Below are 13855 nucleotides of genomic sequence, written 5' to 3'. Positions count from 1 at the left end.
ATGGTCACACTTTAGATTAGGGTCCAATTCCCACTATTAACTAACTATTAACTACGACTTTTGCCTGAACAAACTCCTAATTACTGCGTAGTTAGTGAGGTAGTTGTTAAGTTTAGATACTGGGTAGGATTAAGGGATGTAGAATATGGTCATCATGCAGAATAAGACATTAACATGTGCTTTATAAGTAATAAATAAACAGCTAATATCCTAGTAATAGCCATGCTAATAAGCAAACAGTTAATAGTGAGAATTGGACCCTAAACTAAAGTGTTACCGTCATAACCTTTGCAAATCATTAATGATTAATTAAAGCATACAACTGGAAGCTTAAGTACAAGTCTTTGACCAATTGTGGTAATTAACACTATTAGTTAATACTATATGTTATTAAGGAATTAATAAATTATGACACATTTAATTTATAACCATTCATATATTACTTAATCTATTGATCATATAGAATTGTTATTAACTGCTGATGCAGTAATCATTGCTAAATGGTTTAGTTCTTCATGAGTCATACATTAACATGTGATTATCTGTGCATTAGGCATGAATTAATGCATATTAGTGCACCAGTATTGTAAAGTGTTAATCAATTATTTTTAGAATATAGCCTACTGTTATTGTTATAGTTTTATTCCAAACAGTATGCCACATTATCACATTAAGAAGTCTGTTAAATATAATTAGTCACAACTGTTCATTTTGATGAAAGCCATATAACACTTCTGTTAGGAATCTTCTCTTGGCACAGGGCACCTATTACAAGTTCCTCACCATACTCCACCACTGTGCCCCTGATGACGGATGGCATTTCACAATAACCTGCCAGTGCTCCGGTGACGCAAAGTTGTTTTGATGTTGCTATTTGATCTTTTTACAATGTGGTGGAAGAAACAGAGCAAGCTGCTGAAAATGTCAGCTCCGCATTATTCTCCACACTACGAGAGAAATGAAAAAATAGGAACGTGGATCAGGAAGAAGAGGAGGAACAAAAAGCGAAGAAAAAAAAATCTAAAAAAGAATACAGTCTACAGTTAAGTGACCTTTTCAATGCAGGCGAGAAGTTGTGGTGAGGTGATGTTACCGTCACCTCTGATAAAAGACAGCAGTGATTGACTTGTAAAGGTCTTAAACATGTTCTACTCACAAAGAACACATTATGTCTGATCGAGTATGTCAGGAGTGCTTTGTGTTATAACAAATACTGTTTATTTAAAGTTCTCGGAATTGAAATATTTTGTTCCCCGTAAGAGATGATAGTGCTGTTCAATGCTGAAAGTTATAACCATTTAAACATTAAAAATAAGGAAACATGACAATAAAGGAGTACAATAAAAAAGTAGACATCCTGTCTTAAAAAAAAAATAGACAGCCATCAGCATGCTGTCAAATTTCCACTGACCTTTAGACCATGCCTTCAGCAAAAACACACGCATTATCCGGGATCAGGGAGTCAACCATTTCAACTTCATCATTGAATATTCAATCACTGTGATGGTTTGCATGGAAGGTCCTATCACCTACTGCAATTAGAGATAAAGATAATCATTGGCTGACACTATACTCTAGAACAAGAAAGATTTTATTGTTTGGACTGATTTCAATTTTATCACACATTGAGTCTAGTGGAAGAATGCATGTTCATTGTCTACCTGCTTCACTGCACATAGGCTTATTATTGACACAGACGCGAAACATGTTAACACAGCAAATTCTAATGGGTGAACTTTAAACTTTATAATATTCATCTATTGCAAGTCTCAGGTTTAGGTTTTAGCCTGTTTTTAACTTAAAGGAAAATACAAGTTATGCTCAACTGTTGCATAATGTTGTTTACCACACAAAAATATCACTCATCCCACATTTTCTTCAAAAAAGAAGCAAAATCAAGGTTACAGTGAGGCAATTTGAAGAATATTAGGCCGATTTTGAAAGGATTTAAAAACAGAATTGGGAAGCATTTAAAGGAGAACTCCGGTCAATTTTAACATTGAGCTAATTTTTTTTTGTAAATTTGGAGTGGTGTCAATACACAGAACAATGACAGAAATCGGTGTTGCCTACACTGTGTTATCCTCTTTTCAAAATTTGCACCCTGTTGACTTCAATGGGGCAAGTTTTAAACCTGCTTTTAGCCTCTTAACATCCTTGATGTGTCATTACAAGTGCACAGGTCATGTGAGTGATTCCTTTGGAGTGAACGCAGGTCAATCTGACTGCAGTAGATGTGAAAGATATGAATAAAAATGATGTTTATTCAGCCAGCGCTCATACCTGTATTTACATCCTGTTTTCGGTAAGTCCATAGTAATCGATTGTCGAGTTCACACGCATGATCATAGGTACTAAACCAATGCGTGTGAACTCGACAATCGATTACTATGGACTTTGACCGAAAACAGGATGTAAATACAGGTATGAGCGCTGGCTGAATAAATATCATTTTTATTCATATCTTTCACATCTACTGCAGTCAGATTGACCTGCGATCACTCCAAAGGAATCACTCACATGACCTGTGCACTTGTAATGACACATCAAGGATGTTAAGAGGCTAAAAGCAGGTTTAAAACTTGCCCCATTGAAGTCAACAGGGTGCAAATTTTAAAAATAGAATAACACGGTGTAGGCAACACCGATTTTTGTCGTTGTTCTCTGTATTGACAGCACTCCAAATGTACAAAAAAATGAGCTCAATGTTAAAATTGACCGGAGTTCTCCTTTAATGCATCATGTAAAGTTTACAAGAAAAATCTTTGGTTAAAAAATAGCAGAATTTCATTATTGAGTAGCCTATATAAATACCAAATTTGTCTTTTTGTCTTAGATTCACTACGTTATACGCCTATAGTTTAATATTAATAATCTAATCTTCTCACAGAAGAAGGTATCTAGTCAGCTTACTGACAATTCTGGAATTCTAAAATACATGCTATTTTCGGTGTATAAAACTAGGCTACAATACACTTCAAATGATTAACGACAAGACAAGGTGAAAAAAACCCCTGTGGAAAAAACGAATAAAGCACAGCAGCAATTGCTCTCCCCTCCACCATGTTTAAAGTTATTGCACACCCAACTCAGGAACTTGGGTATCACAATTATCCCAGAGCTTCCCAGTAGTAAATATGACTTTTCAACTAGGAAACTCGTATTTACAATAATTCCGACATGCAGGAAGCATGATTCTTCTGTTTAAACATGTATATTATTTGAGCTTTAAAGACGTTCTCATCATTTATGGTCATTTAATCCATCGAATCAACATTATGCCTCGATTAAGTGCTGTCGATTAAGTTTAACTTCTGTTTGAATGCAAATATTGCTTTGAACGACTGTCATTTTTAGGATTGGATTTTCAAACCTCCACAGGGACTTAAAATATTATGTTTTTTGTTAAGCGACTTATTCAATCAGATATTTCACCATCCTTGTGTGCACTGACATCATGTATGCTATAGCCCCGCTATACTACTTGTTAGTGTCAATAATTAATGTAGGCCTAATTAATGGGGTTATTATTCAGTATTCCATGAATTAATGTACATTTCAGACATCTTCACTTTCATTATAACCTTTAGGTTAGTTGCATTCATAGTGTTACTATTATGACATATCAATTAAATATGTAAATGTTCACATGCCTATATAAATCACAGAATAATTTTACCTTTCAGATCAATCTCTTTTACTGGGATTCTCCTTTGTCTGTTATCGGTTATTCAGTTATTCAACTAAATTGTCAAAATTCTAATTTAAATAGAATAGTTGACTTACAACTTACCCCAGTAGAGGGGTGTAAGAACGGAAGTTCAAAGGCAAAATTCTAAAGACGGCCGCGAGCTTGTTTCTCTGGCGCATACGGTCTATATGACTATATTCTACATTCTTTGTAGAACTCTGAGATAAGAAAACCATGCAGAAAAAGAGGCTGGACATGTGGTAACAGGCTTCATTTTTTCACGCTCATATTGAGGTGACTGGACTCATCATGAAACCCAAATGTGTGACCATCTGTGCTTATGTTGCTGTACTGCCATCTCTCTATTAGAGCCTGTAGGCTCACATAATAGTTTCCATTTATAATAGCATGTATTGTGTAACAGCATTAAAATATACATCCGCTTCACACTGAACCCCACCTCCCATGTTAGACTATACATAATATTGATCAAAAAGATCCATGAAAATCAATCTCTCACTTTTGACTTAATTTTAGAGACCTCTGTGCTAAAAATATCAGATTTCGATGGATCCACGCAGAGCATGTTCCAGTCTGCAGCCCAGTAAGTAAGACTAGATGTTGTTTGATGATGGATGAGCATTCCCTCGGGCCAGTGTCAGTGAGAGGAGGCAACACAGCTTATGTAATGATTATGCTGTCTTTGCCAACAAAAAAATAGTTAGCTCTATGTAAGCACCCCTCCATGTTTTGCATGTCATTTGCCAGTTCTAGAATCCTCAAAAACAGAAACATCTTTGACCTGTTCACTGTAGTGGATAATTAGTTTTGTTTAGTTGGCAGAATATACACTACCGTACACTAATATACGCTAATACACTAATAGTCTGAAGTTAGAAGTTTATATTTTCAGAAAGGATGCATGAAATTGATTGTAAAGACAATTGAATGATTTCTATTTCAAATAAATGCTGTTCTTTTGAACTTTCTATTTATCAAATTTACAAAAAAATCTTGAAAAAATGTATCATGGTTTCCACAAAACAGCACAACCATTTTCAACATTGATAAATTTAAGAAATATAATATTGCCTATTATAATAATTTCTGAAGGATCATTTGAAACTGAAGCTTTGCCATCACAGGAATAAATTGCATTTTAAAAATATTAAAATAGAAAACAGATATTTTAAATTGAGAAAAATATTTCACAATATTACTGTTTTTACTGTATTTTTTACCAAAGAAATGCCACCTTGGTGAGCATAAGATAATTCTTTCAAAAACATTGACCCCAAACTTTTGTGTCTTGTAGTGTATCTGTGAACAGATCTATTGAAAATGTGTCATTATTTATTTATTTATTTATAATGCAGTAAATGTTTTATAAAAGCAACAAAGGCAAGTGTCGTGAATACAGTAATGGCTAAAGGGCCTAGCAGGCATGACATACAGCCATCCATACACCTCTCATATGTTGTTATTGTTTACAGTCTCTCATGCACGCCTCTCATATGTTGCTATAGCCTACTTATTTTATGAGGTAAATCATACAAGTTAATTTCTGGTAAAATTTTAATTCATATTTCCCAACACTTTCACCAATGTTATTGCCTATTATTATAAAAGCTTGTGTGTGTGTGTGTGTGTGTGTGTGTGTGTGTGTGTGTGTGTGTGTGTGTGTGTGTGTGTGTGATGCAGCTATTCATGTGGCCATTTCTAATAAGAGCACTTAACATCTCATTCATTGAAGAGAGAAAATTAAACGTTGCCTGGCAACCACAAAGAGCACTTTCCTTAAAAAGTAGATGTTTTCTGTCATCAGTAAAGCCAAAAGTACTTATTTTAAAGTGTTGTGCATTAAACAGCAGATTGTCTACAAAGTGCTTTTGTAATTTTCCTCACATGACTAACCCCATTAAAGAAAATCTGGAGAACTATAATTCGCTTTTTAGCCAGATAACCTCTTCGGGATATCCATAACTGTGCTTTCTGCATTCCCAAAAAGTTGGATTTTTCTGTCAGGCTGACAAACAACAGGCTGGATGAACCAAAGTCAATTTTTTTTTCTTTCTGGGTTCTGTGTGAGCCACAGAGGGAACATTCTGTCCTACAGAGTCTCTTTAAAGCATGCTACAACTACAAAGTGCCTTTAATCTAGATTTTAGAGGAAGGGGAGGGAAATAGGTTGAGAGGGAGGAGAAAAGATTGCTAATAGGGGAGTGGTACATCAGTGACATTCAAGACAACACTGCTGCCTACTGTTCGAAACAAGAATGGATTTTTGTGAGAAGTGTGCATGATTTGCTTCGTCAGAAAGCCACTGCTTGTATAAACTTCCAATCCAAAGGTAGGACACATCTACTCAATGTTTTTTTCTCTCTAATATTTTCCAACATTTTAAAATAATAATAAAGTCGTCAGAAATGGAAGTTTTGTAGGTATTCAAATAGTTGAATTCTTACTCAAAGTCGCCATCTTGTGTGTGTATTACAGCTCTGCACACACTGGTCTATCTATCTATCTATCTATCTATCTATCTATCTATCTATCTATCTATCTATCTATCTATCTATCTATCTATCTATCTATCTATCTATCTATCTATCTATCTATCTATCTATCTATCTATCTATCTATCTATCTATCTATCTATCTATCTATCTATACATACATAGATTCCTATAGATCTACCTATAGATTCCATAGATTCTCTAGGGGTCGTTATGTTAAAGCCATCCGCCATATTGGAACGGTCAGATCCGGTCGGTGAACCCTCGAGAGCACTGTGCGTCTGCAACTAGTTATAGCCTACGCATGTATGAATATCTATATCTGCAATAGACTTCAGCGGATGCTTTTACTAAACTAATACAATACAACAAGACGACGACGTTAGCTAACTCGACATTAAAAAGTTACCATAATTTAAAAGCCTGTATATTGAATTAATAATATGATTATTGAGGTGCATCCTGGACTAGATGGTTTCTATGTTGGCTTCTGTCCCTTAACTATCCGTCCCAACATTCAGTTCATTTTTATTTTTTTGTCGCTGTAGCCTATATACAGGAATATAATTTGTATATTAAAGGATTTAATTTGTAAAATGTGCAAATATAAAATGCTAAGACATAGCCTCGTAGGCTATGAAAGGCTATTTTATAAAGCATGCAAGTAATAAAAGTCGCTTTCCTTGGTTGTTGTGGTCTAACAATATCTGGGGCATTCTACAAAACCCATCTTGTGTTCCTCGATAGTGTAATTGATTTAACTTTTATGTATTTTTAAACGTGGCTTCCTGAAAAGAGATTAATTCTGTGAGGCCAATCTCTATTTCTATTATCTTGTGTTTTTGTAAGGTGCAAGCTGTCAATCCTGTTGCAATGATTTTGTACAGTTAACAAATATATAAGTATTAAATAGTTTTTTTTTAAATAAACATCACCGTTTTATGAGTTTGAGCCCTGTAAACTTTCATATAGCTTATTGTATATTAGTACCTTGAGATGGTACAATGCAGTATTGACACATGTTTTAAACCATATAGAAATGTATTTTAAAATAAGCTTTTCAAAATGCACCTGCTTAATAGTCACTCATACTATATCCTTACCATGGTATTACCATGTCCTTTGAGACGCCAATAAACCAACGGGTCCAAAAAATCTAAAATGAATAAATAAATATGACAGTTTCAAAATGACCATTTATTTTTTCTTCTTTTCTTTTTTGTAAAAGAACTTAAATACTGCTAGATTTGCCTTTTACACAATTATATTCCATAAAACATTTTTTTCTTTCAAATTTGTAATAAATTAAAATGATATGCATGCAATTTTGCATTTCCATCTTCAATTTTCAACTTTCACAAAAAAAAAAAAAGGAAAAATTGACACATTTTTAATCTTTTGTCTGGAGCTCAGATGAAGCTGCTGTGAAACGGGAGAGAGCAGGATGATGGGAAGGGATGAACAACGTTCCGGTTTTACAGAGAAGTTCCATCTGATTGTCTCAGGCAGCAAATTCAGAGATTTCAGATTTTTTGTTTAGTCCATTTTTGGCATCGACTGCCAAATTCCTCATGTTCATTCATCCTCATTATATAATTAACAGAGAAGCATGCTCATAGACAAATGCATACAGAATGTACTCGTTGCGGCCCTTCGTTTTTCAGAGTTTAGTTTTTTCTTTAAAATGTATTCTTTTGAAAATGCACAAACTAGCATAAATCAATAAGGCGAGAATATGCAGGCGAGGAAATCCATGGTTTGCCAAGGCCTCGTGTCTGTAAGTTTCAGGTCTAGGTGTGAACTGCTTCCATACGAGGATCTACTTGTTCTTGGCCAGTCCCTTTCACCCTGAAAACGTATGATCAGAAAAACAACACTCTGCGGGTTTAGTTTGTAAGAATTTGAGATCTGGACGGCAGCTGCTCCAGTTGGCAGGGTGGAGAACAGGGTGCCAGTCACTCCTAAAGAATCAGAGCTAAACTAACCTTTTCGTCCTAGAGTTACATTTAGTGTTGAGGTCTTTGATGGTGGGTTTTTTTTAGAGAAAAGATGGATCTACTTAAATTACAATATACCAAAGTGCCATAATTTATGCTTTTAAATGACGAAAATGAATCATAAAAAGTCTTGCTTTCCAACTCTACTGAGGATTAAATCACAGCGACATTTTTGTTCTTCAGCATTCCTATGTTATGCATCTCTTTAAGCCGTCTTCCTAACTGGAAATGAATGCCTGTCAAGAAACGAGTCCATGGCACTGGATGCAGTGCGTCATGCTAAACTGCACAGATGAGTGGCTGTCTGTGGCTGAATCTGAGATTCCTGCTGTTTACGGCAGAAGTTATGTGGAAATTCCTCCGCCTAAGATTTCGAGGCTTTGGAAAACTCCAAAGGTCATTGTATTTAAGATTCCATTTCTGTAACAAAAAGATAGCTGGCAGTAGGTTTGTGTTACATTATTATTGAAATGTTCCAGTTTGGCAGCCACTTTCTCGGGGCCCTGCTTATTGGTCTGTCCGCTCAAGTTATGCACTAATGACAAGGGAAGCATGCGGTCAGGTAACATGCTGGCAATAATGACATAAAGACTAACTGAGCTCCTTATTCGGTTTTCAGGGATCCTGCATACACCCTTTGAAACTCTCCGATTCTCTGCTATTGCTAGCTTCACAGAATATTTGCTTTTAAGGGCCAACCAATCATTCAATTCCATTTTGAAGTTAAATGGTTGCTTGGAAGAAGGAAAACCTGCCTTTTTTCAACAGAATAGACAAAACGAAAAGTCAACAAGCATATTAACATGTGAAAGCATAACAACTGTCTCCAATTGCATGTTAAAAGGTCCTCTTTCCCCGGGCAGACACATTGAGCCTCGAATAAGCAGGTGGAAATGCAGGCTTTGGTCAGATGGCGAAGGTTCAGGAGGGGCTAAACAGTTTCTGCTTTGTAGCTCAAGAGACCCTAACAAAAGGAAAACATAATGGAAGATGTATACAATTGTGGACAGAAGCCATCTTGGCTCGGTGGCTCTGTGGCTCAGGCTTGGAGGACGAAACGGGGCAGGGTGGCTCAGAGCCGGTGTCTTGAGTCCTGGCTGTAGCTGCCTGGGGAACTGCGGTTGCGGTGGGGCTTGTAGGTGTCCTGGTAGGGGTCCTGGTAGCCCTGCTGTTCTTCCATGTAGTGGTGGTCTCGACCGCTGCCGCCGTGCTGCGAGCCTGAGGAGCCCCGGTTACGTCCCTTGTGCGCTCGCTCGTTGTGGTAGTTCTCATCTGAGGTCATCAGGTTGCGCCGTTCGTTGGGGGTGGAGTTGTCCCCGGTGTGGTTGGCGTGCCGTGTTTTTTGTCCCTGTTGATTCTGATGTACAAGTACCAAATAGAGTAAGAGCCAGCACTGGGATATGGATAGTTCACCCAAAAATGAAAATGGGAGTAGTGAAAAGCACATTTTTCTTGAGGTGTGCCTTTAGCCCCATTGTACCCTATATATAAAAAACGCTATTTATGCTCACAACACAAAGGGAATTTTTTTCTTCTGCTGAACACAAAAGAAGATCATTTGAAGAATGTCGGTAACCAAACAATTGATGGACATCATTGACTTCCATAGTATGGATAAAAAAATTCAGACATTCGGTTACCGAAATTCTTCAAAATACCTTGTTTTGTGTTCAGCAGAAGAAAGCAGGTTTGGAACATCTTGAGGGTGAGTAAATGAAAGGCTCACCAGCATGGGGCAAAAGGCACACATTATTTATAGAAATACATTAGGTAAAATAATATGTATTGAATAATGTCTAAGTTAATACTTGTTCAAAACGACCACTTTAGCAAAGTTTGTACTATTTTCTGTTTATTTTGATAAATAAAACAATTAATTTTAAATATACTGTCATTAAAATATGTTCTTATAAAAATATATTTTTTAAAAATACAGAAAGAAAATTATTTCAAAAAGATTCTGAAAGCAGGAATTATTAAGGAGATCTCATAACAATTTAATATAGATTTACAGGAGTAACAATAAATATTTTATTATACGACATGATTAATATCATATTTTTAAATATGATGGTTTCATTATAAATATGGTGATTACCTCTAAGGTGGACACTCAACTTACTATATAATATTTACCATGTGAATCTAACCATGTCATGTCAACAAATGGAAAAGCCAGCCAGCTGTTTATTATCATGTTAATTATTGTGCTTTTCGCCCCGACAGCAAGACTGCCTTTTACCCAAAATACATAGTTTTACATATTCGTACCTTATTGAAAAACTGTTGCTTTAATTAGCATTAATGAAAATCATTAAGAAGATCTTTGTCTCAAAATATATTCAATAATTTTAGCGATTCTCATTTGCTACTTAAATCTACAACATTTTAAAAAACATCAAATATTAGATCAAATTAGCGCAGAATCAACTTTGGGCTGCTGGCCACGATCGCGTCAAGGATCAACAACATTTTTGGAAAGTGCTAGTGGTTTAGAGGAAAATAAAATCGAAATAAGCGCTGAAAAGGCGTGGACACGGTTATTTTTGCAGCTGACCTTATTGCATATGTATTTGTAGAAGTTTCCCTTTAAGACGCTAAATTTATGGGAGGAGAGTATTTAAATTACTCATGCAAGGTGATTTACTAAGGTTTGTGCTAGTCAATTTACTGGTATTTGTGTGTCTTAAACCAGACGCTAATTGGTATATTGCGTTTGTCATTATGAAAATGATCCAGCTGCATCTGTGTTCTTTAATTTGCACGTCATCAGTAGATCACATGCAGAACTTTCCACTCCCATCAGCGTTTTTTTTTTGGAATCACTCTCATGGTAATCGGCCATGTTTAGTTAATCTGGCTCCATGTGTTAAAGGGTTAGTTCACCCAAAAATGAAAATTCTATCAGTATTTGCTCACCCTCATGTTGTTCCAACCCCGTAAGACTTTTGTTCATCTTCGGAACACAAATTAAGAAATTTTTGATGAAATCTGAGAGCTGTCTCACTCCTTCATAGGCTTCTAGGTAATTTCATTCTGCCAGCCCAGAAAAGTTAGTAAAGACATCGTTAAAATAGTCCAAGTGACTACAGTGGCTCAACCTTAAGTTTATCAAGCGACGAGAATACTATTTGTGCACAAAAAAACAAACAAAAATAACGACTTTATTCAACTATTCATTTTCTTCTGTGTGGGCCTCTGAGTGAGTTCACGAGAGCGCCACGACGCATGCACGAAAACTGTGAAGATGATGCAAATGGGTCTCGATGTAGTGTTTAAAATGGTTCTAAAGTGTGCATTTCCTGGATGTCCGAATCGCGAGAAACTAACGAGAAAACGTAATAGTGCCTTACCAATGCCGCAAAATTAATGGCTTACCTTTCACACTTTTCCATCAAATGATCATGAGCGTCATCTTCTCAGTTCTCGCGCATGCGCCGTGGTGCTCTCGTGAACTTACGTCACAGGCCCACACAGAAGAAAATTAATAGTTGAAAAAAGTCGTAATTTTTGTTTGTTTTTGCGCACAAAAAGTATTCTCGTCGCTTGATAAACTTAAGCTTAAGCCACTGTAGTCACTTGGACTATTTTAACGATGTATTTACTAACTTTTCTGGACCGGCAGAATGAAATTGCGTAGAATCCTATGAAGGAGTGAGCCAGCTCTCAGATTTCATCCAAAAATATCTTAATTTGTGTTCCGAAGATGAACGAAAGTCTTACGGGGTTGAAACAACATGAGGGTGAGTAATTACTGACAGAATTTTCATTTTTGGGTGAACTAACCCTTTAAGTAGCCATCTGTGTGAGTGAGATGTGCGTGTGTGACTGCGCACCTGCAGGCCGGATATGGCAGACGTAGTGTAAGGGGCCAGGGCAGCAGGGCCGAGGTTCCTGCCCAGCAGAGGGTTGAGTGGGGTACTGCTGGAGGTGTGGGTGGCCTTCCAGTACGCCTCAAGATACTCCGCCAGGTGCTCGCATGCGTCTTCCAACTGATTCTCATCCAAGATGATGTCAAACATCTCCTGTTAAAAAGAAAACACATTCAAAAATATTGACAAAGTATTAGAGTGATGGGCAACACTTTATTTTGATAGTCATCTTTACACATTTTACTAAATATAAGTAACTACCAGTCAGAGTATTAGACTGTCTGAAGCACTTTATTTTAATGGTCCCCAACAGACATTCTAACTTGACAGTAACTTTGCAAGTACATGTCAACCTATTCTACTAACCCTAACCTAACAGTCTACTAATACTCTAATGAGAGTTAGTTGACATTTAATTGCAAAGTTACTTATAGTTAGTTAAAACTAAAGTGGACTATGGAAATAAAGTGTAACCGCCTGAGGTTAAAAATACATGAAGCTGGAGTCATTTCTGTATTTTCCATCCATGTGTGTTTAGGTTTGTACGTAAAGGAAGACGCACCGGAGGACACTGTGCTAGTTTATCTGCTGCTACGAGCTGTACATTGAGATGTTTACTCTGTGACTTTCCTCTGGACTTGATGAGCCGCTGGAGGACCTACAGAACAGAAGAGTTGGTTACGCAGCAAGAACAGTAAGGTCAGATTTTAAGTTTGATCTTTTTCTAGTAAAACACTAAAATCATGACACAAGAGCGTCTCTGAATGTCGCACCTTTGGCGAGGACACTTTGACATGGACGATGATGGGTGCTAGTGAAGTCTTCAACAGCTGAGCAGGATGGTTGATGGTGTCTGCATCCAGCACAACCAGCTGGAGTGAGCGAGCTAGTTCAAATATGCGCTCAATCTCGCTCTGTACCTCAGCTGTACATGCATATCACACAAAGAGTTAGATATTAGTTTAAAGTTTGCACACTTAATAGAAAAAAAAGCAGAACTTGGAAGTGATTCATTTTGACACTTGAGAATGTGGTGTATACGATTGTATATTGCATTTGATTGCAGTATGTTGGATTAAAGTGCCCCATTATGCTATTTTAAAGGTTCCTAATTTCATTTTGGAGGTCTCCTACAATAGGATTACATGCATCCAAGGGCAAAAAACACTTTCATTTTCTCATAATATACATTGCAGCATTACCACTTCTCTTATGGTGCTTTTCCACTGCATGGTACGGCTCGGTTCGGCTCGGTACGGTTCGACTCGGCGCGGAATGGTTCGGCTCGCTTCGCTTTTCCACTGCGTGGTACGACTCGACTCGTTACGGCACGGTTCGGCTCGCTTTAGCTCGTTTGCTTTTCCACTGCAGTTAGTACCGCTTCAAAGTGGACTGATCGTTATAGTTGCCGTCTCTACTACCATGACATCATATTAAATACGAATTTTTCATTCCGTGTTTCCCCATCCACTCCTCGGCAACTGATGAGAGGAACGTCTGCACCTCGTCCACTGACCACGATTCAGCCATTTCTTTTTTGTTTATAATCTTTTTTTGAAGCAAATACTTTAAAAACAGGTTGGCTGTTGTCTACTGGCTATTTAAATCTAGCGGGTTTAGTGTCTCGTGTTGTAAATACAATGACGCTGGTAGAGATGATTCTGTCTGACCAATCAGTGATCTGCAGTGTTTTCACGTCACATTTTAGTATCGGTACGGTACGCTTGGAACCTCAAGGAACCTCTTGGAGCCGAAGCGAGCCGTACCGTACCATGCAGTGGA

The 13855-nt window shown here is 37.0% G+C and overlaps 1 protein-coding gene across 3 annotated transcripts in view; it reads right to left on the bottom strand.

The window, feature by feature from the left end:
- Nucleotides 1-7390: 7390 nt before the first annotated feature.
- cacnb4b (calcium channel, voltage-dependent, beta 4b subunit) overlaps nucleotides 7391-13855 on the bottom strand; it is a gene marked incomplete at its 5' end in the record, with an annotated part of 29494 nt that continues 23029 nt past the window's right edge. For 2 of the 3 annotated variants that reach the window (XM_081381748.1, XM_081381749.1), the window contains 4 exons: nucleotides 9157-9558; nucleotides 12038-12226; nucleotides 12636-12731; nucleotides 12847-12998. In XM_081381748.1, coding sequence (XP_081237874.1) covers nucleotides 9274-9558; nucleotides 12038-12226; nucleotides 12636-12731; nucleotides 12847-12998 — 722 coding nt within the window. In that variant the 3' untranslated portion in view covers nucleotides 9157-9273. Of the gene's footprint in view, nucleotides 9559-12037; nucleotides 12227-12635; nucleotides 12732-12846; nucleotides 12999-13855 lie in introns of all 3 variants that reach the window. The other variant, XM_081381750.1, reaches the window with a different exon arrangement.

This window comes from Scardinius erythrophthalmus (assembly GCF_964197995.2).
Source record: "Scardinius erythrophthalmus genome assembly, chromosome: 12".
Lineage (NCBI taxonomy): Eukaryota > Metazoa > Chordata > Actinopteri > Cypriniformes > Leuciscidae > Scardinius > Scardinius erythrophthalmus.
The sequence above is the reverse complement of the archived record's forward strand: the minus strand, read 5'-3'. Positions and strand labels throughout refer to the sequence as shown.